At 45.0% G+C, this 21,856-nt stretch overlaps 1 protein-coding gene across 2 annotated transcripts in view; it reads right to left on the bottom strand.

Moving 5' to 3' along the window:
• NPRL2 (NPR2 like, GATOR1 complex subunit) overlaps positions 1 to 21,856 on the bottom strand; it is a 192,951-nt gene that overhangs the window by 26,984 nt on the left and 144,111 nt on the right. For both annotated transcript variants that reach the window (XM_086938716.1, XM_086938717.1), the window contains exon 11: positions 11,571 to 11,713. In XM_086938716.1, the coding sequence (XP_086794842.1) occupies positions 11,571 to 11,713 (143 nt within the window). The remainder of the gene's footprint in view (positions 1 to 11,570; positions 11,714 to 21,856) is intronic.

The raw sequence follows: 21,856 nt of genomic DNA, 5'->3' as shown, positions 1-21,856 counted from the left end.
CCTCCCACTTCCCTGGCAGCAGATGCTGCCTTTCATCCATGGGCTGACTCAGACAACCTCCTGGGCTCTCCAGCCCCTGTCATCCTCAAACCAGACAGTCAATCCACAAGCAGGCCCATGCACTCTGGGCCAGGCTCACCAGCCAATCACACGCTAGCACCAACGTGCACAAATATGCCAACTTCCAAAAGTAGGACTTCTAGACTAGACACAGCCATGCTGCATACATCATTTTGCAGCATTCATTCTCACGAGTTCTCTCATACCAAACTCGCCCCTGCACTCCCCACGCATCAGGAACTACCATGGGCATACAGATTCCCCATTCATTCCTATGGGAGGGCAGGTCACTCACCATTCATTCACAGAGAGCTCAAGCACTTTACACTGTACCACAGTGAAAAAGTGCGCAGAGGCCTAAAATCACCAATCCCAGGTTCCATAAATAGGCTAGGAAAACGCAAAAAGTCTAGGGGTGAACCTGCCTAATGGGCCGGGTCCAACAGTAGCTCTATCTCTTCCTTTTTCAGTTTCCTCTATGTCTTGCCACTGGGTGCTTTTTCTAGTCTTTTCCTTTGAAAAAGCCTACATTCCCTAATGTGATAATTTACACATTTTATATTTTTATTGTACAGCTATGTAATGCTCAAGCAAACTCAAGTCCTGATGATGCTCGTACAGTAACTTAGCGGTCGAAACGCCGTTGAAGCTTCTTGTGGCCATAATTTTTGAAGGACACATTATTTTTGTTTGTGTTGATCCTTTATATATGTAATGTTTTTAGGTCTCGCTAGACCTATTGCTGCCAAGTTCCTTGTCAAGCGACCTAGATCTGGCCACGAGCGTCGATTACACATCGTGACCGCGCATGCCCCGCCCCCCCAGCCGTGCACATCTTTTGCTCCACATTCCACATTCACAGCTACAGCCTCTCACAATCACGCACGCACACAGCCACACGGAAGCACACACACACGCGCGCACACACACACACACACACACACAGCCACTCTCACCCCCCCTACAACTAAGCCCCACCCGCCCGCTCCACTCACCAGCTACAGGCTCAGTCACGAGGGAATCTTGCATCTGCGGTCTCTGCTCCTCCTACGTGTAGTCTCTTATCATCAGTCACAGAAGCCGGCGCTTGAGGCTGGAACTGCGCAGGTGCGTTGACGTACGGTCACGTGAGTCTCCAGTTGCGATGTCTAGATTTAGTATGGACTTTCGTGATTTTCTACAAAGCAGGTCCCAAACATTGCACACATACACACGTTAATTCAAAGCACTCCACGTTTCCTGCTCGAAGCGTTCCCTGTGAGTAAGATCCGTTTGCTTTACTCTGTGATGTACGAGGTGGTGGATGCTAGGTTGCGTTCTGAAAACGTGCCCCGTACCATTCCTGTGCATATGGTTCTCCGGGGAACTCTGCAAGTCGTTTATAGCTTGGACCAATAGTTAGGCACGCAGAGCAGCCAGACCAACTCAGACACTGCAGCTGCCCTAGTACTGACCCTACTTTAAGATGCACCGCGTCCACGCGCATCCCGTACAGTGAAGCACAGATTCCGCGCATGCCCGATGACGTCACTCCAGGACCGCCTCAACTGCGGGAGGGGTGAGAAGACGCACCCTTGTCAAGCGGTGACGCCCACTGTTTGCCGTCCCGAGCCTCTTGTCAGCTGTGCGTGTCCTGTCTCTCCCCCCCCCCCCAACCACCACAAAGAGACCTCCCTCCCGGGGCACATGCGAGAGTGACAAGCGGTGGAGTCGGGTACAGCACGTCAGGTGAGAGACCCCCAAGGGCACGCAGGGGCCGTGCGACCACTGTGGAAGGGCGCCTGGAGCCAGCTTGCGGGTTAGCGGCAGCCCCTTCACCGAGTCGCGAGAGTTCCTTCAGTGTTCCGTAGTGCACCACAGTAGCAATCCACCTGCATGGGAGCCTGTGCCCTGCACCTGCGAGCTGAGCCCCCTCGCCACCAGTTTCACGGGCTCCCTTTGCGCTCGGCGGGTGCCCTCTTCACACACAGGACGGTTGGTGATCCTCTGGGAGCAGCAAACCGCGGATCTTCTCGCCTCAGAGGGCGGATGCTGCTGCCCTAGACCTTGGCTCTTAGTCCTGCTCTGACCCTGGTTTTCCACCCTTCGCCGCCCCAAGGTTGACTCTTTTGAGCCGGACTGCTTTGCGGTCTGCCCGGCTGTGGCTCTGGTGCTGGCCCGGGACTTGCAGAGCACTGGGTACCCACCCACGGACGGAAGGAGCCCATTGAGGCGCTAAACACCGCACAGGGCGCCCGGGATTTCATATACAGCCTGCATGCCACCGAGCGGAGCTGCCTGCTGCGGGAGCTGCACCGGTTCGAGTCCATAGCCATCGCCCAAGGTGGGTACTGCCGGGCACAGCCTGTGGGTGAGGTTGTCAGGTATATTAGAAGCGGCAGCTACAGGAGCACTGCTGGGTTGGGGCAAAAGATGGGGAAACTAGAACGTCTAATCTGTAAATGCAGTCTTTGCAGTTCAGGTTCAGATAAACTGGTGTGAAATTCACGCACTTAGCAATGTTGATCGATTGCTCTCCAAGGAGGGCATATGTAACTCTTCAGCTTCTGTGTAATACTTTGTGGCCTGTTTGTGTCAAAAAGTTATTCTTTTTGAGTCAGGGTAGGCTTCACTGGGAACTTTAAAGCTTGTCTACCTAAAGAGTTCACATTTGTGCAAAACTCAAAATAATGTGCATGGTCTGGTCTGCTGATTCGTTTTATGACATAGCTATCTTAATTTTAGAATAAAGGTAATTTGTGAGCGCAGGCACACCCACCCATATCCCATCGTTTTGACTAATGTTTAAGCCGTAACTATGCTTACTGTGACTGCGAACACAATTATAGCTGCCCATCCCCTTCGATCTGTATTATTTGTATAGTACCGAATCACTCTATAAAGCGAAGAAGGAAAAAAAACCTGCAACAACCCCTCTATAGCCGAAGTCAGAAAACACGAACATTTTGTATTGCTGCTATCAGTTGCTTTTCCAGTAAAACACATGAAAAGTGAGATTAAAATACAATGCACACTACAAGACACACTAAAGAGTTCCAGAAAAAAACCTTTAAAACCATTCTATTTAACAACGAATGGAGGTCTCTCTGCAAGGCAGGATTTTGCCTGTGGTAGCAGCATTGGCCTGGCTGTGTGGTATAGGTGACTGATTTGTTTAATAAGCTGGTTAAGGCGCCCAGATACAGCTAGGTTTGTAGTGTGCACCAGGCATAACAATGCAATATCACTCCTTAAAATGGAAAGCAAGGGAAACAAATTAAGTATGTGTGTGTGTGTGTGTTTATATTTACATACAATGAAGATTTAATCATACTTCAAACTTAAAATTGCACCCATGCTAATCAATTAAATGTAAAGTTAGTGTTTTTTCTTAATCAAATCACCCCAACCAGACGACCTCAATGCCAAAGGTCTGTACAATGGATCAAACCAATAATGGTGCTTGAATGCACATTTATAAATAGAAAATGTGAATGTACCCTGATGCTTTGGGGTAAAATGGCCCTTCCATAACTTTTTTCTGGCAATTTTAATTGAATAGTAGACTGTTCAGGAATAGCATCTGTGGGATCTGTCATGAAGCCTGAGTATCTGTTGAAATTGTTGAGCCAAATGGATTCAGTCATGTGTGGAGAGTTTTCTTTAGTCTAAAAGGATTTCCAATGAAGATCTGTATATATGGCTTTTTGTCTGTGAGTCAACAGTTAGCCACCCAAGTTAAACCGGCATTCCAGAGACATGATCAGATAGTGCAATCCAGATATAGTGCAGATGGGTCTTTTCACTCCTTGAAGTTTCAGCAATAAATGTTGAATTACCTAGTTCTCCCTCTGTGACAAGTTTGATATTGATATTATGTGTGCATCAATGATAACCTACATCTTTTTTTAGGATAAGCACGCATGAACATATAAACCAGTTAACATCTTTGTCCTTTTGCTTTCCAGCACCGCATCACAACAAGTTGGCTTCATTTTAATGGTAGAAATATAGTGACTATGGTGGTGTAATGATAAAAGGGTTCTAAGTCACACTGATCACTTCTCTGTCAAACTTCCAATAAAACGTGAAGGGTTGGGTCCTTTTTTCTAGACTTTCAATTGACATGTTCCCATATTGAAAAATTATGACATTACTGACTCACTTTAACAGACAGATCAGTTGCCCGTCTTTTTTTACCCTCCCATCATGACTACATTAATGCTCTGTCTTTGCCTATGGCTTTCCATACATTTACTTATGACACCGAACAAGGTGGTTATTAATCTAGTTGCTTCTGAAGAGGGAGAATAATTCACATTTAAGGTTAATACTGCACCTGAATAGCCCGTGCTTTAGCTCTCTACAGGCTGCAATGCTGCCTTCAAAACATGAAATATATGCTTCAGCCCCTTGCTGATTTTAGAATAACAACCAAAGGATACCAGTCGATGATAGTTCTCCGTTTAAGTGTTGAGGGTCTTGATTAGGCACCTGTTCACTTCTATTTCTTATTGGTATTTAAGAAGGATCTTAAGGTTAAGTACAGACTTCAGATGATCAGTAGTAACACACCACTTACGCCTTCATTGCGAGTGCCCCTGAAATCCTCTCTCTAACTTCACCCTTGAGAGTTCCCCGATATTGGAGGCATCAGCAACTCCAAGAGGGAGTATTTACTGGAGATTATAAGTGAGGCACCGAGGGTCCTTTAAGAAGCAAGTAGTGACCAGGGATTCGGGGCAGGAATCCCCAATAATGCCTCATTTTAGTCTTGATTTTCATCTGGAGATTTTTGCCTGCTTTCAAGCTGTTGAAATCTCTAATAGAAACACAATGGATCTGCAGTCTTCCTGATGATCTCAAAATTCCCTTGGTGCTGGTATCTCCTGTTACTGACCCTGGGAGAATTAAGTTCGGCCTTGCAATCGATGACTCACTGTTAGAACTATTCAAAGTAATAATGCTAGTGATGGCTTGGACAGTTGTCTTGAAGAACATGCTGAAACATTTATGTGTTGTAGAAAGATGCTGAATAAAGATAGTGTTATGAAGCGATGCATTGCCATTGTGAAGAGCAGCAGAGCCATAAGGAGAGGCTGAAGAGAGGGCAGCGTAATCGGGTCATGATTAAAAATATAATCGCAACATGTGAATTCTGTGGAGCTGCAGCAACACTAGAGGATTCCCAAAGGATTGTAAGCACCACAAGGGGATACTGAAGAGGGATGCTAAGGAGTTGCAACAATGGGGAGAATGCTGAAGAACATCAGCGGAGTAATTTGTGCCCTGTTGCCGCAGCAACACAGCGCTTTGCTAACAAGAATCACCACCACTGCGGGAAGTCCAAAGGTTCGCAGTACTGTGGGGCAATCGGAAGGGTGGCATCATCACAAGGGGATGTTAAGATGTGGCAGCACCATTGGATGGGTATATAAAAATAGTAGAGCCACAGGGGCATGCTCATCACTGAGCTGACCTTGTGAACCAACTCCAACTGTGACAAAGTACCACAGATCAATAAGAAAACCGAAAACAGCAACTATAAAACTCAAAAATAAATGTGGAGTAATGAGGCAACTGCCTCGGTATCCAAAACACACTACTGTCAGATGCCATCTGACAGACTAAGAGAAGACTCAGACTGGGGCATGCTGAAGAGTGGTACCACCAGAGACAGATGCTGGAGAGAAAGGAGTATCAACTGGATGGCGAAGAAAAGGTGAGCGGCTAAAGTACACATGTGTAACCTGGTTAAGAGTTTGTAGTGCCGCTACTGCTCTGAGGGAGGTCAGTGCCTCAAAGGAATGATGGTGTATGAATAGAAGAAGTCAGGCAATACACTAAGAATGCGTTCAATTACTAGGGAGGTTACTACGGGAGGATTAATGCTTCATAGAGTTGGAATTAGACCGGTGCACGAGCAGACTCCGGTCAGTGAACGCGCTTCCCAGAAACAGTGAACAGCTTGTGCGCGCGTTAATTATAGTTGAGTGCTCCTCTCCAGAAGACGTGGTGCGCGTGCTCAACTATAATTAACGCGCGCACAAGCTGTTTCTTTTGTGCTGTTCGTGACACGCTTGTATTTGTTTTTCTCCGTGCCAGCTTAGCGCGACTATTTGTTGTGCTCTGATCTCCATATCCCTACACTGTAATGTTTATTGACACGTATTTCCACAGCTATCTTCGTGTACTTTAAATTCAGTAGCCGGTGATTGGTTCTCACCTTCAGACACCACTCTCTTGACTGGGTCCGCCCCCTCTGACGCCTCAGCGTTGCCTGGTGACTACCGGAAGCGGGCTGCTGCTGTCAGAGCTGGGAAAAGATGGCGGCCCAGTCGCTGGTGTCAGTGTGCGCGCTCTGGCTCTTTCCACTTCTTATTTTCTTAGTACTCCACTCTGCAGTTGCAGCGCACGTGAAGAAGGGTCCTTTGGAAGAGAAGGAAGACCTGCTACACCACCGCGGAGGAGCTGGAGCCGCGTCTGCGGGAGTTGGAAACCGCTGCCGAATCCCTGCTCCAAGTGCTGCTCTATTCTATTGGGCAGTCGGCAGAGGGCAGCCCGCTTTGGGTACTACGGGTAACTGTGGCAGACCCCGGTGCACCGCAGGTGAAGCTGGGCGGCAACATGCACGGAGACGAGGTGCTGTCTCGAGAATTGCTGATTCGGCTGGCAGGGGTCCTGGTACGGAATTACCAGTCAGACCCTCGCATTGGCCAGCTCCTAAACACCACGGACGTGCACCTGCTACCGTCCCTGAACTCTGATGGCTACCGCCGCGCTCACGAAGGCGTCTGCAGCGGTGCACAGGGTGGGCGTGAGAACGGGCACGACAAGGACCTTAATCGGGCCTTTCCTGACCAGTATAATCCCGGGGAAGTCAAGGGTCCTTTGGAGCCAGAGGGGCGGGCAGTCATGGAGTGAATACATGCCAACAGGTGAGACTTCAAGAAATACGTTAGTGCCTAGAGGGAGCCGAGGTTCAAGACTCGCCTCTGTCTGTTGTAATTAATTGTAGTTAAATGTGTTAAGTGTGCCACGCCGTAGCTTGGTAAAAGTGAGTGTCTTTGAAGCACTAACACCAATTTAGGAGGCTTGGAAAGGCATGTAATTAGTGAATGATACACGTTGGTAACGCCATCTAATAATGCGTTTGTTTCAAATTATAGTGACATTTGAAGTTACGGTAACAGTAAATAATTCATTGGCAATATACGTGTATATAAATAATAGATGTATAACATTTTGTAAAAGTTTTATACTTTGTATTAGACTAGCGTGGATTTATTGCATTGTTTAAAAACCACTACATAACAACCATTTAACTTCACAGCTTGTACAGCCCAACACCAGAGTATTGTTAAGATAATCTTATTTGCAAAAAGTGAAACGCTGGTGAAGAGAAGCACAGAGATATGCACGTTCACTTGTTACCTACAAGTGCCTGTTTTATCCTTCTTGTTGGCATCTCTCTAATGGGCTTACCTCTCAACTATGGAAAAAATCAATCTGTTACACAATTGGCAGAACCAGTGTAATTAAATTCTTTCACTGTATAGATATATTATAATCTCCCACTCTGTAGAGCGACAGTGTTTTTCTTCCAGGTTATTTTAGAATACAACGCGGCCCCTCTGCCTAAGAGCCAGCACTTCAAGTTGAATTGTTCATTGGTCTGTCACTAGTAAGACTTGTTGTCGTTATGTTGCCTCCCCAAGTGATACAGACCGGTGCACGAGCAGACACCGGTCTGTGAATGCGCGAGCCGCAGGGAACGCCAACGTGCACGCTCACGGGGTCACGCTCCTGCCCTCCCGCGTCTCTTCCAAGGCGCGCTCCAGGCCGACTCTACTTCCACATCTCCGCTCACAACAAGGGCGCTGCGCTTTAGGTTGCACCATGGCACCTGTGTTTGTACTCTCTGCTCCTCATTGCTGTCCTGCACCCAGGCGCCACGCTAAACTGTGAGCATTAACAACAACACGGGCACCATGCTTAATTTGTTAGCAGGCACCTGTTTTTATAAATGTTTTTTTGTTAATGGTATCTCATCAACACTTAATACAGGCAGATCATTTTATTTTATTGGCACTGCTATGAGCGTGTTTTCTATGAATATTGTCAGAGCTGGAGTTAGTTAAGGACTTTACAGTAGCCTAAATGAGTCTTTTCACCATTTTTATTTCACTTCAGGCATGTGACCTCTAATTTAAAATCACTGATGGGTTTGGGTTTCTCGCTCCGGCACTTTTAATGCGGCACGTTGTCTTAGTACAGCATTTTCCTTTCAGATAAATACCTTCACACGCACATGCACTGCGAGTGTTTGCACATTCGACACGGGCAATCAATTACGGGCACCATTTTTATAATGTATTTCTCCTAGAGCACATTGTAAATTTGACACGACTTCGTGAGGAACACAAGCACAGCTAGTTGCGGCTCCCTAATATCATGGTGGACACTTTTCTCAACGGGTCCCCGTGTTACTCTGTGTCATTAGTCCCATTCAGGTACGACAAATTTCTCTTTTAAATTGGATGTCTTAATGTGATTCACATTTTTTTGTAGTTGCATTCCGTTTATCTCACAGCTATTCCGGGTTACCTCAGTACACAACTCTGTACTGGGCTTGCTGCTCGGGAACCAGACTGCCTGTTTGCAGTGCTCTGAACTTGGCTGCCTGTGTGTCTACAGAGGTATCGCTGTGCAAAGCTCTGCACCGGAGTGCCTCTTACTTTGCTTGGTTTTGGTTGCTGAACAGGACTGTCTGTGTAGAGAGCTCTGTACCAGGCTGCCTGTCTACAGACCAAGCTGACCCGGTCTACATTTTGTGAGGGCCGTGTGCATCTGAGTTGTAGACTCCACAGTGCATCGAAGCCTCCTTGGATTACCACGCAGATAAAGCCAGTGCAACTGGAGACCACGGTTGCTTAATTGTAGTGAAGAGGTAGATGAAATGTTTTCTTTTCCGCCAAGAATGCGCAGCTGCACAGCTTCATCTTACATTCTGTGTACAGGACTGCCTGCAGCGCAGCCTGGTCACTAGCCCCAGTTGCTTCAGTCTTGATTGTTTCTAGCACGCCTATATTGTGCCGTGTTTGTTTACATTTTGTATGCTCAAATTTGTTACATATCAAAAGATTTGAAACGGAAACATGTGCAGCAACATTTTCATAATTATTTGGCACACAACCCAGAAAAGTCATGTTTTGCAAAATAATGTAGTCTGTGCCATCCTGTTATGTTGGACTTGGCTGTAAGCCGGTTTGTTGACTATAAACTAAAAACAAAGGCCCCACTATTTGGTTTAATTGTTTTAGTATTGCGTGCATGGAAAAATCACTCCCACACTACGGCACTTGAAACTAACTTGATACAAATGTCGGCTGCTAGCGTAAACTTGAAATGAATGGCCTTAAGTGGTAATGTGTTTAACTAGGTTGCTTCCACTCGGAACAGAGACGCTGCAACTGTTTTGCAAATATTATCATTAACATTGTATAATATGGTAATGTGCCAATTAGTGTCGAAGCCTCCATGTTAAACAGTAGATATTATAGAACCCAGCATAATGTGCTGCATGGCTAAATACTTATAAGGTCCCAAAGGCGAGACCGATTGCATTGAAAATGCTTGTTTTGTTAAGCCACGTGTTTGGTTTGTGATATGTTTGTTTTTCTGTTCACCAACATTTTTGCCTTGAGCGCAATGGTTTCTTTTTAACATTTAATATATGTAATAATATTACAATTGTCTTTGAAATTGACATAATTCTTCTCTGAATTTATGTACATATAGGCTTCTTCTTCCTCTTTGTTTTAACTGTATCAATGAAGTTGGATAATCCATTTGATCTCTCTTCCTGAACTTAGGAGCCCAGCACTGGATGACAAAAGTAACGTAAACATACTTTACCTGCAAACTGAATGTCCTTCACTAGGATAATATTGGTAATTTCATTCAGAAAAGTTTTTAAGTGTCAACTTTTAAAATACAATAATATTTCTTAAAAATCACTACTGTAACCAAAACGCTTTTACTTAACGGTTTACAGCACATGTCCCGGGACTGAATCTAGGATCCAGTCCTGTGGTTAGAAAAGTAATCTACAAAGTAATTAATTGCATTTAACTAGAAATTCCTATTGAGCTCAATGTTGCATTGTGTTTGCCTATTGCAGCAACTATAACTATTGTATCCAAAGAGTCTATTGCCTATCTGAAAAGTATTTAACTAAAGTAATTCATTCTGAAAAAATATGTGTTGATACCTTGTTGGCTCTAAAATAAAACTATATCTTTTGATACAAAACAATTGGCCTAAGGTCCTGTTTTTGAGTGTGTGAGACCATTTGCTGACTGAGTGTGTACAACAAATGCTTTACACTGTGATACGGATACTGATACCTCTGATACTGCCTTACTGCTCGACCAAGCTACCACTTTAGAGAGTAAGGTTATATCTAACCTTAGCCTCTGCCAAACCTCTGGTGACTGTGGTCTCTGTACACACTGTATCTTACTTTGGTCCAGTATATACAGAGTCACTTTCTTACAATAGGTAACATATATAAGTCCAATAATTAGAGTTTTTAACAAAGAGATTTTTGTTCAAGGTATATAAATTAAGGAAACAGTTTAAAGCTTTAAAACTGCAAAAAACGTTTACAATATAGAACAGTACAATAAGGAATCCACACTTCGGCAAATCTGTGTTTCTTTCCCCAGTATTTTGGTTGTAAACATAACCTTGACTGCTGAAGGAGAGATGCTTCCATGCCTTTTTCCATCAGACAACACATATGCTTTCCTGTCCGACCACATTCTTCCATGGAGATGACCTCTGGTTCTGTCATACTGTATACATTAATAGATCTGACATTATGCTGTTTACCAGAACCCTTTGCTGTTTGTTGGGCATTTACACAACCTAATACATGCCATCCTTTGGGTGTCATTCACATTAATTAAGGCCACCTAGCCTTCACGTGAGGGCTTAAACATTCAAAGGCATGACATCCGGATTGAAAACTCACATATATGCTGCGAGGATGATGCTTTACCTTACACATGTCACGTCTGTATACACACTGACATCACATCAAACTGTAAGGTACTCTTTGCATAAGCAGACACCAGCCTCATAAGTCCATCAAGCTTAACATAGTATCATATATTAGTTCATGCACTCTTTCTAAATTTACAGACTATATATCCAATAACCCCAGATTGCGGGTTATATAGATGTAATCTAATTTTGTCTATTAGGCTGTACCTCTCCACGACCCAGCCTCAAACTGGATCAGCTGACTAAGAGATGAAAGACACTTCTGTGTTTTAATTATCCTGGAGGGTTTTTATTGAAAAATATACAATAGAGCCCTAATCTTCCGCCAATAGTTGGGTTTCTGGATATTAGTGTAACGTGGCACCAACTGGCAAGGTGGGCTCATGAATAATTCTATATTACTGGCTTGACTGACATAGCCTGTGTCTTAAAACTAGTTTTTGAGATTAAACTTATTGTACCTGTTTTACAGCAAATCTCATCATAGCTATGCGAGCCAGTATATAGCCGAGCAGGATGGCACCTTCCATCTCGCACAATCTTCACTGGAAACTTTTGCAACCTGCGGATCAGGCCCTTCATCAAGCCAAACTGGATTAGCTTCCTAAAACACAAAGAAACATTGTCACAGCCTTGCAGAGAAGGTGATTACTGCATTACAAAATATAAGATATTGGACTGAAAACACAAAACAATTCCCACAGGCAGGAACAACGGATTTCAAACATATTGCTTTCAGAGTAAGCAAACACTGTAAAGAAACCGTCACATATGCCTTGCAAAGGATTCAAACATAAATCACACTCCAGAGGAACCTAGAGTAAACCTTTACAGCTTGATTTTAATACCACTGGAGTGCCAGGTCCCACAGAGAACACAGAATACCTTTGCTATCCAATTGGATGGTGATACTGTTGATGGCCCTGCAGCGCCCATGTAAAACAACCTTACCCACCTAGGATACTGCATGGTAAACACTGATAGCCCTTTGACCCTCTAAGAGCCTTTCAATATAAGGTGCTAACTAAGGCAACAGATCATGCAGCAGTCAATGCAGGAACAAAGGGTACATCTCAACATAGGTGCAGCTATCCCACAAGCATGGCACTTCTGAACCATGTCAGGGATGATGGGTTATATCTTCTCCTTTATACAAGTAATGAATTTCACATACACCATATCACATAGGGAGAAATATCCGACTGATTAACCAAACTATGCAACAGAGGGGATGCTAGACTCACAAAACAGAATCCATATACAATAGGAAGAATCAGATATACACTAAATTTAAACAAGGAGAAACCCTAGGCATATACCACAGAATGTCCATCAAAGAACCACTCCACGACACAATACGCCATCTCCCAATAAAAACAAGCTACTTACCTTCAGTAACGCTGGCTCAGACCAAAAAGTCATGCAGCATCACACGGGCAAAGGGGCTCTCCTGCGGGGCTTGGTTATCAAGGAAGTAGTGCTTCGTGAACGTGTGCCGACGTGTTGCAGCCTGTGTGATGTTCTACACAGGCACTCCCACGTGCCAATGCCATGGTGGCAGCATTGGCCCTGGTGGAATCGTCCACAGGAGTTCTTTGGTATGATTACTCCCACGTGCCAATGCCATGGTGGCAGCATTGGCCCTGGTGGAATCGTCCACAGGAGCTCTCTGGTATGATTATTATAAAGACTTACTTTTTTTGAGGGATCCAAGTGACATGAATAATGTGGATTAAAGAACACTGGAAGGGTGAGGAACTGCCTGACATGAAACAGGGTCACAACGTTTGGTCGGAATGCCACCTTGGCCTTGAGCAGGAGGATGTCTTTGAAGAAGATGGTGTACAGTTGCTGGACAGACAGGGTTTGCAACTCCCTCATGAGATGAGCTGATGTTATTGTTATGAGGAAAACTGTCTTCAGAGCTAAAAGATGCAGACGGCAGCTATGCACAGTCTCAAATGGGGCATGCATCAAGAACGAAAGGACCAAAGTAAGACTGTGACGCAAAGGGTTTGAGTGTGAGGTTGCCTTTTCAAAAACGCATCAAAACAAGTGATTTGGATAATGATGGCTGATCGGGTACCAGTAGAAGTCCTAACAAGTAACCTTTAATAGTGTTCACAGCAAGTCTTTGATGTGCTAGAGCAGAGCTTTCCAAACTCTGTGTCGGGACACAGTACTGTGCCGTCTGCCATGTGTGGGTGTGTCGCGTAAGATGAATGAAAGGTACTGAGCATGTCAGTGACTCAATATAACTAAGCAGCAGCTCCTCTGACGAGTCCGGGGCTGTGCTCTCCGGGGTGGGGGAATGAAATGGCCTGCCTTCCTCCTGTCGTTTCCTGCCGGGGGAAGTGTGCATCAGCCACTGTGCACGGTTAGAAATGACACTCAACCAGGGTCAAACACCAGGCACACAAACCCTGTCACTCGCCAAGCGTCTGAGAGAACTAGAGACAGCTTTATGAGACACCGTTCACAAGGAAACAGGGACACAGGCTCTATTGGACATGAATGTGCAATTCCAAAATGATGCCACACCGCACTGCTTCCAATCAGAATCCACTTGTATGTCATTAATTGTCCACTCCACAGACCCAGGTGTTAGCAAAGGCTGGTTCACTTTTAATGGGACTGTGACAGAACTTCTCACCAGGACTACATACTTTTAATGGTGCAGGCAACACATTCGAAGCAGGCAGGATATTTTAAAGCGCCCGCACAATCACTTCTTAGCAAGGCTGGTTCAGTTTAATGTGAGAGTGACAGAACGTCTGCATTGAGCACTATATGTTGGTGAGACATTTACAAGAGATCACAGCAGGGATTCTGTACTTTTAATAGCAGAGAACAGCACTTTTCAAGCAAGTGGGTTTGCATTTAATTTCCCACCACAGTTCACTTTTAAGGGAGGCTGGTAGAACTTCTAAGATGGACGGGAATACTCTTTAATGGAGCATTCCCAGAAGCTAGCTGCAGTTTGGAAATGTATATGTTATCTTACAAATCATATTTTTCAGTGAAAGGTTTTTGTGAGATATGTTGTGTCCCCATACATTTTGTTATTTACAATTTCTATAACATATGTATTTGTTCTTATCTCTTACATAAAGTTATTTTAACCAGTAAAACTGAATTACCATGTTGCGAAAAGATGCACGTCTAGAAAATGCAGTACATTTACCCTCTGGGTTGAAGGTAAAACTACATTACCGTGTCGCGAAATGATGCATGTCTAAAAAGTGCGTCACCAACATGAAAAGTTTGGAAAGCTCTGTGCTAGAGAGACAACACACAAAACATCAGGCAACAAGGCTTCTAAAGGTTGGATGAATCGACAAACATCACATCTAACCTTTACAACATCAAATTGTCCAGCACAGATGGTTTTGGTGGATGGACTCCTATCTGCCAAGATAACATCAAACATCTTGGGAGGGAGGTCAAAAGCAGAACAGAAGATCCTCCTGAAGAGGTAATCGGATCGGAGGACAGATGGTCATGGCAATAAGTTCTGTGTACCACACTCTGCTGGATAAGTGCAGGCCACTAGGATAGGTTGGGCCTGGTCATTCCTGATGATCTTCAGAACTTTGGGCAATAGAGGTGGGAAGGCGTACAAAAGCTCCAAGCTCCACTCCAGGTGGAAGCCGTCTCCGAGGGAGAACCACCTTGGAATCTCCAACACGCAAAAGCGTGGACACTGTACATTCTTAGTTTTGGCAAAAAGATTGAGCTAGGGTTTTCCATATTGCTGGAAGACATCCTGCGGCACCTCAGAATGTAATTGCCATTCGTGACTTCTGGGCAATAAAGACAGAGTACGTCCGCCCTGGCGTTTAAAGATCCCCCCACGTGAGGTATGACCTGGAAAATGCCCTGATGGCTCAACCAGTTACAGAGGTGAGAAGCCTCCTGGCACAGACCCATGACCCTACCCCACACCATCCTTGTTGTAGTACCACATGAAAGTACTGTTGTCTGTGAGGACCTGCAACCATTCCTCATTAATGGACGGGGGAGGCTTTTATTGCCAAGTGAATTGCCCAAAGAACCAGCAAATTGATGTACACTTGGGTCTCTGTCAGATATCAGAGTCATCTGACCTTCACATCTGGTACGCGGCTTCCCCAAACCAGAAATGAGGCACCTGTCTCAACCGTCAGCTCTGGGTAGGGAGATGGGTGAGCCACGGGTCCAATTGCAGTTTAGCAACCACAACTGCAGATATTTTGCAGTCTCCTCTAACACCTGGATGGAACCCGATAGGTTCCCTTGGTGCTGAGCCTACTGAGACATCTGATCCCACTGCACAACCCGCATTTGCTACGTGGCGCTGTCTATTAGCAGGATTCAGGAGTCCACAGGGTCAAGAAGTCTGAGAACCACATTCACTGAGAACCAAGTTAAAGAGTGAAACATTGGGATCCTAGCCAGAATGTCCAGGACTCAGAGTGGAGGGAAGCCTCGAAACAGCAGTTTCTAGGATGACCCCAATGAAAGAAAGCTTTTGTGAAGGAGTCAGGGGTGACTTTGGTCTAGACTGCGGGCAAGAGATTGGCTGGAGGTGGTCCATGACTGTTTGAGGTGAGCTCGCCTTCAGCAACAAATCATCGAGGTAGGGGAAGATTGGTATTCCCAAACTTCGAAGATGTTTAGCGACCCCCACCATCACTTTTGATAACACCCGAGGGGCACTGGGGAGGCTGAAGAGAGCACCAAGAACTGAAAATGCTTGTGCCCCACTCAGAACAGCAGGACACCTTCGTGTGACAGCAGTAATGGGATGTGGAAATACACATCCTGCAAATCTAACGCCACCATCCAGTTGCCTGGACCCAAGGCAGACAGAACTTGGGCCAGGATGAGCATCTTGAACTTGCCTGTTTTCCTTTTTCAGCACAAAGAAATTAAGGAAGAAACATCCAGTCCCTATTTCTGATGCAGGCACTCTCTCAATAGCTCCCTTTTCCAAGAGAGCCTCGATTTAGCTCTCTAAAAAAAAAGTGGTCCTCCGGGATTTGCTGTAGTGTAGATGGCATATGGGGAGGGTGGTTAGGAAAGGTAGGGCATATACTGATTATCTGAAGAACTCATCAGTCCAATGTGATGCTTTGCCAGCCACCTGCTGAGGTGATAAATTATCCAGCCTCTGACTGAGTGTTAATGTGCCACTGAGGGCAACTAAAGGAATTTTGAAGATGGGACAGGAGGGGCCGGGATTGGGTAGTGTGTTGCCCCTGGAAGCTTGGATGTTGTCGGCTGGATCCCTGACCTCTGCCTCAAAAGGACTGGGAGGTCTGCTGTTGAAGAGGTTGGCCTTGGCGCAGCATCTGCTGGATGACCCTTCCAAAGCCTCGAAATGGGTGTTACTGTTGAGGATAGTGCCATCCAAGCACTGAAAGGCCACAGGAGTGTGCTGTGGTTCTGCTTCCTTTAAAGTACTCCAGGGCAGAATCCTCTCCTCAAAGAGAGGGTTGTCATCTGACATGTCCATAAGAGACACCTCGACAGCACTGAAAAAGCCCATGGAACTCTTCTGGGACCATGGGCAAGATCTCACTCACCATGTCCCACAACATGTATGAGTAACTGCCTAAGAGGTAACTAGTGCTGAATGATCTAAGAGCCAGTCTAGCAGAGAATATCTTGTCCTCAAAAGCCTCCACCCATTTAGATTCTCTAGGTATAGTCAGGAAATAATTAAGGACAGGCTGCTTGTGGAAGCTCACACCACATGACTCTCAAGAGTAGGGACTGGAGGAGAAAAGATGGGTCCACTGGAGCAGGTCTTTGCCATTTAGAATTTTCCTGTTCACAGGTGGGCAAGATCCAGGTTTTGCCCAAGTGCACATTAAAGGAATCCATTAGGTCCTCACTAGCTGGGAGGAGTTCTGAAGAGGTCTGCCCCGGCTGCAAGACCTCAAGAGGCCATTTATTTGTTGACCTCCAATTGCCATCTCTGGAGGTAAAATTTCTGCAGCCCTCCTTATGACTACAGCAAAAGACGGTGATTCCTCTGTGAAAGGTCTGACATGACAATCAGTTCTCATCTAACTTTGGTGCTGGCATCGTCACTAGGGGAATCAGTGAGGATTGTGGTGCAAGATGGGAAGCCCATACAGGCAGCCCCAGAATCGGGACTGACTCTAGAATAGGGTCCAGAGGCAAAGTCAGAGTTGACCGTCTGGAAGCCTCTTCGGATCCTTGGGGCTGTAGGCACACTAGAGGGAACCAATAGGATGGCATTGTTGAAGGCTTTGACTTGTTGCTGTGCCGCAAAGGGACCCGGGAATTTGGGCTAGATTGGAAAAAGTGAGTGGAATCAACTCTGAGGGGGGAGCAATATCGGGAGGCACCCTGATGTCCGTTTGGCTTCCCTTGAGAGGGTATCCGTGAATTTGAGCAAGACTGGCCCTTACAATGTGTACAGCAGTTTTCAGCGACATAAGAGCTTGGCCTCGTGGCCCCAGATGGCCTTTGGGTTCATCCAGGCATAGTCTTCACACAAAATCGAGTCATGTGAAGAGCCTAGACACCAGAGACATACCTGGTGTGGGTCTGTCACTGACATCTACTTATGAATCCAGAGATGTTTTTCAGCTCTTCCCTTGCACACTGGTAGGGGGCATTGTGGTGCTTTGCATCGATTTCATGCTGCCCCAGAAATTACGCCAGAGCCGCAAATTGCTGCCTCCCCTGCACAAGGACGTTAGTCAAGTCAGTCAAGTCAAAAGTGCTTTATTCGAGTTGTTACTCATAAAAGCATATTATACACAAGAATTTTAAAAACAAATTAAATTTACAATCCAGCACATTGACGCAACACTATAGGTTACATATAAAAATTCATTCAGTTAAAAGAAGAATTAAAACATTTAAAAAAATACTTTTCAAGATGAGAAACGCTGGAGTCTAAAAGCAATTATACAAATGCAAAAAACAATTATCAAGACAGAGAATAGTTAGTTAACTAGCAGTCTCTATCTTGATACATGGTCCTTGATAAATAAAAAGCAGTAATGTCAAATTCATGAGGGCCAATTTGTCACACAGAGAATAGTTATTTAACTAGCAGTCTCTGTCTAAATTGTCGGGCAGAGAATAGTTATTTAACTAGCAGTCTCTGCCTGAGCATCCATGCCCACCCCAGATATTTTGCTGTAGCTATCAGGATCCAAGAAACTTGAGTCGTACAAATAATTCGCATAGCTACAGAACTACTTGATGTCCCAAGGTTCCTGCACATAGGAGCTAACCATACTCGTCTTGGAATAGCATATGATCCGCATGAAAACAGAAAGTGACCCAGAGACTCATCCCCCAACCCACAAGCTGGGCAGGTGCTATTTCCACCTGAACCCCATTTAGCTGTCAATATTTTTATAGGAAGTGCACCAGCTCTCAGTTGGAATAAGAGCTTCCTGTCACCTGGTTTGGAGATGATATCCCAATATGGTTCCAAGACTGGATACATTTTGGCCTCAAGAAAATGCAAAGACATGGACCCAGAGCTTGAAGCATTTAAAGTTTTAGTAGCAATCCATTCCCAATAAATATCTTTTAAGACACGCTTAGAAGGGAAAGATGTCCCAGCAGGGTCCTGCCATAAAGAACTCAACCCTAGCTCAAACAATATAGATTTCAATAATTTAAGCCAGCTTATCTTGTGAAAGCCATCAGCCTTGATCACATCCACAAAACCCGCGGCATAATGTGAGAGCTCAGGAGTGGTCCAGAGTCTGCGCCAATACAAGATCGGGCGTAATCTGGCCAAGTCCTTGATTTGTTTCCTTCCTAGATCGTATCGGAGAGGCAACAATGGAGTACTTTTAGGTGTACCGGTAAGAGTTCTTAAAAATTTATTTTCAGAGGCTTGCAGAGATGTAAGATTTTCAAAGCCCCACATTTCAGCGCCGTAAAGTGCAGACCCAATAGCCTTTGCTTCATATACCAATAGGGCTGGTTTAACAGGTTTGGTTAGCGATTTCCTGTGTTCAGAATTAATTGTGCCAGCTATTTGTTTGTGTCGCAAAATAGCAATATTTATATGCTGGCTCCACCTGTGGTCATCAGTTATTTGGATACCTAGGTATGTGAATGATTTAACTAACTCTAAAGGCCCACCACTCATCATAATTTTGGACTTAAAGCTACGCTGCGGCTTGAAGCTCATTAGTTTAGTTTTCATAGTATTCACCTCCAGTCCATGTTCCCCACAAAAGTTCTCAAAAATTGTCAGAGCACGCTGTAGTCCACTAGGGGTTTTTGATAAAATTAGCGTGTCGTCCGCAAACATTAATATGGGGATTTTTAGTCCTGCAAGAGAAGGAGCATCAACATTCGCAGTTACCAATCGAAAAACTACCCCGTTTATGAACAGTGTAAATAGAGTAGGAGCCATTGAGCACCCTTGTCTGACCCCTTTTTCAACACGGAAATCAGGAGTGACCATCCCGTGACCGCCCCACTGAATTTTTGCATAGTTAGACTCGTGGAGGCGCAGTATCAGGGTTAGTAACTCATCGGAAACCCCCAAGCTATGCAAGACCTGCCACAGTTTTGCACGTGGCACCAGGTCGAATGCAGCCCGCAAGTCGACAAATGCCGCGTACAGGCTACACCCCCCCAGAACCACGGTTTTCCACTGTAATAATTGGAAGCGGAACACCTGATCGATCGTGCTTGTTGCCCTTCTAAAACCTGCTTGGAATGGAGATAGAATATTAAAATCCTCAGCCCAGTCGAGAAGCCTATTGACCACCACGCGACCCACGATTTTTTGCACAGTGTCAATGAGGCTAATAGGCCTATAGTTACAGGGCTGAGCTCGGTCCCCCTTCTTATACACGGGGATAATAACTGCACCCCTCCATGACTCAGGGACATCTGCTCCTTGAGCAATTGAGTTTATAAGCAAATGTATATATTTGCACCAGCGTTCACTATCATTTAAGAATATATCAGCGGGTACTCCATCTTGTCCTGGAGCTCGCCCGCGTTTTACTGCACAGATTGCAGACATAATCTCTTTATAGTTAAAATTGTCATCTTCAAAAAACTTCATAGCCGTACTGTCGTCAACTGAGACCCGGGTATTAAGAGTATATTGCGAACTAAAGAATTTAACCCATGCCTCCTGTGAGACATTATTACTTGGTGACTCTTCAGCTCTCTCAGAACCCCATTTTACAATATTCCAGAATACTCTGGAATCCTTCCTGTCACTGGCCATTTTCAGTTTGCACCAGTGTTGCTCGTCCCAATCCTTCTTAGCTTTTTAGCAATGCATACTTTATATTCTTTCCTGGCTAGAGAAACAGACACACAGTCTCGCTTCTTGATTGCCCGGCCAAGGTCGAGTCTTGCCTTCCTACAATCAGAGTTATACCATCTAGCATCTTTTCTGGTAATAACCCCCTTATGTTTATCAGGTCTTAGAAAGTGCGCCTTGATCTTACCAAAGAGGGTATCATGTATTTTGACCACTTCACCCAGATCCTTAGGAGCGGCATTAGCCAGTTCCATAGCTAGAATGGCTTGATCAGTTTCACTGTTAATAATATCAATAGCCTGCTGATTTCTCGCTACAGTGTCCCAACGTAGCCTACGCATATTGTTCTCGGGGATAATGGGCGGAGGGACGGATTCATTCATGCAGCTAGAGTTTGATTCAGCAGGCCACCATTTGTGAGTCACACTTAGGGGGTTATGGTCACTCTCAGATCTTATGATGACTTCCATATCACAAAGGGCAGGCCACAGATGCAAACTGCAGATCACATAGTCAATTCGACTTTTGTGCCTCCAATTGTCGAAAGTTGGTGAACCAATTCTGTCCCCAGCTGTTCTCCCGTTCATAGCTCTCAAGCCTTTTTCAAGACACAGTGCATTAATAGCTATAATGTCCTCTGTCCAACGGGAGACTGGTTTCAGTTGTAGTTCAGGGATGCCCCAGAAGGAATCCTCATCAGCACCAGTGAAAGCATCTCCCACAACCAATGGCTCAAACGTCCTATTGAGGTCTCCTGCTATAACGATATTATTTTTAACGGAGTGCTCCTCGATGAGGTCGGCCAAGGTTAATAATGTTTCAGATCGACCTTTGGAACTCCTAATATAAATATTGTAAATATCAAGTGACCCTGTGCTGTCATTAGAAATCCTAATAAGCTGGATATCATTGTGTCCAGTGGCTATATTTTTAACTGAGAAATTTAGTGCTTGTCGAATCCAGATAGTAAGCCCCCCCCATAGGTCTACCTTTCGGACCCTTAACAGCTGACACATAAAATTTCAAATAGCTTAATACAAAGACAGGATCGCAAGCCCAAGTCTCCTGGAATATACAAATATCAAATTGGGTAACAAAGCCAAGCCAGTCCCCACAATCGAGCTTGGATGTCAGACCAGCTATATTCCAGCAGAGTAGGTTAGCAACTCCAGACAAACGACCCTGGCGTAATCCAGGAAAAGAGTTTAGTACACAAGCCTCACCCTCTGGTTGGACAACCAAGTTATTCAACAAATCATTGGTAAGGCAATTAACATTCTGGGTAGATAAGCTATCCGAATTTTGATCCCCATTAGCTAGTGGTACTTGACTTAGATTTATAGGGAGTCAATCACAGACATCAAGATTGGAAAGGGCTGAAAATCTATTCTCTAGATTTAGACCCCTCTCTGGTTGCTTCACTTCCCTCCGCCCTTTTGTTGGGACAACGTTCCACTTAGTTTTTAGCATTGT

The sequence above is a fragment of the Lissotriton vulgaris genome, chromosome 9, assembly GCF_964263255.1.
Source record: "Lissotriton vulgaris chromosome 9, aLisVul1.2, whole genome shotgun sequence".
In the NCBI taxonomy this organism is placed as follows: domain Eukaryota; kingdom Metazoa; phylum Chordata; class Amphibia; order Caudata; family Salamandridae; genus Lissotriton; species Lissotriton vulgaris.
Note: the sequence above shows the minus strand (reverse complement) of the source record. Positions and strands in the feature narration are given on the sequence as shown.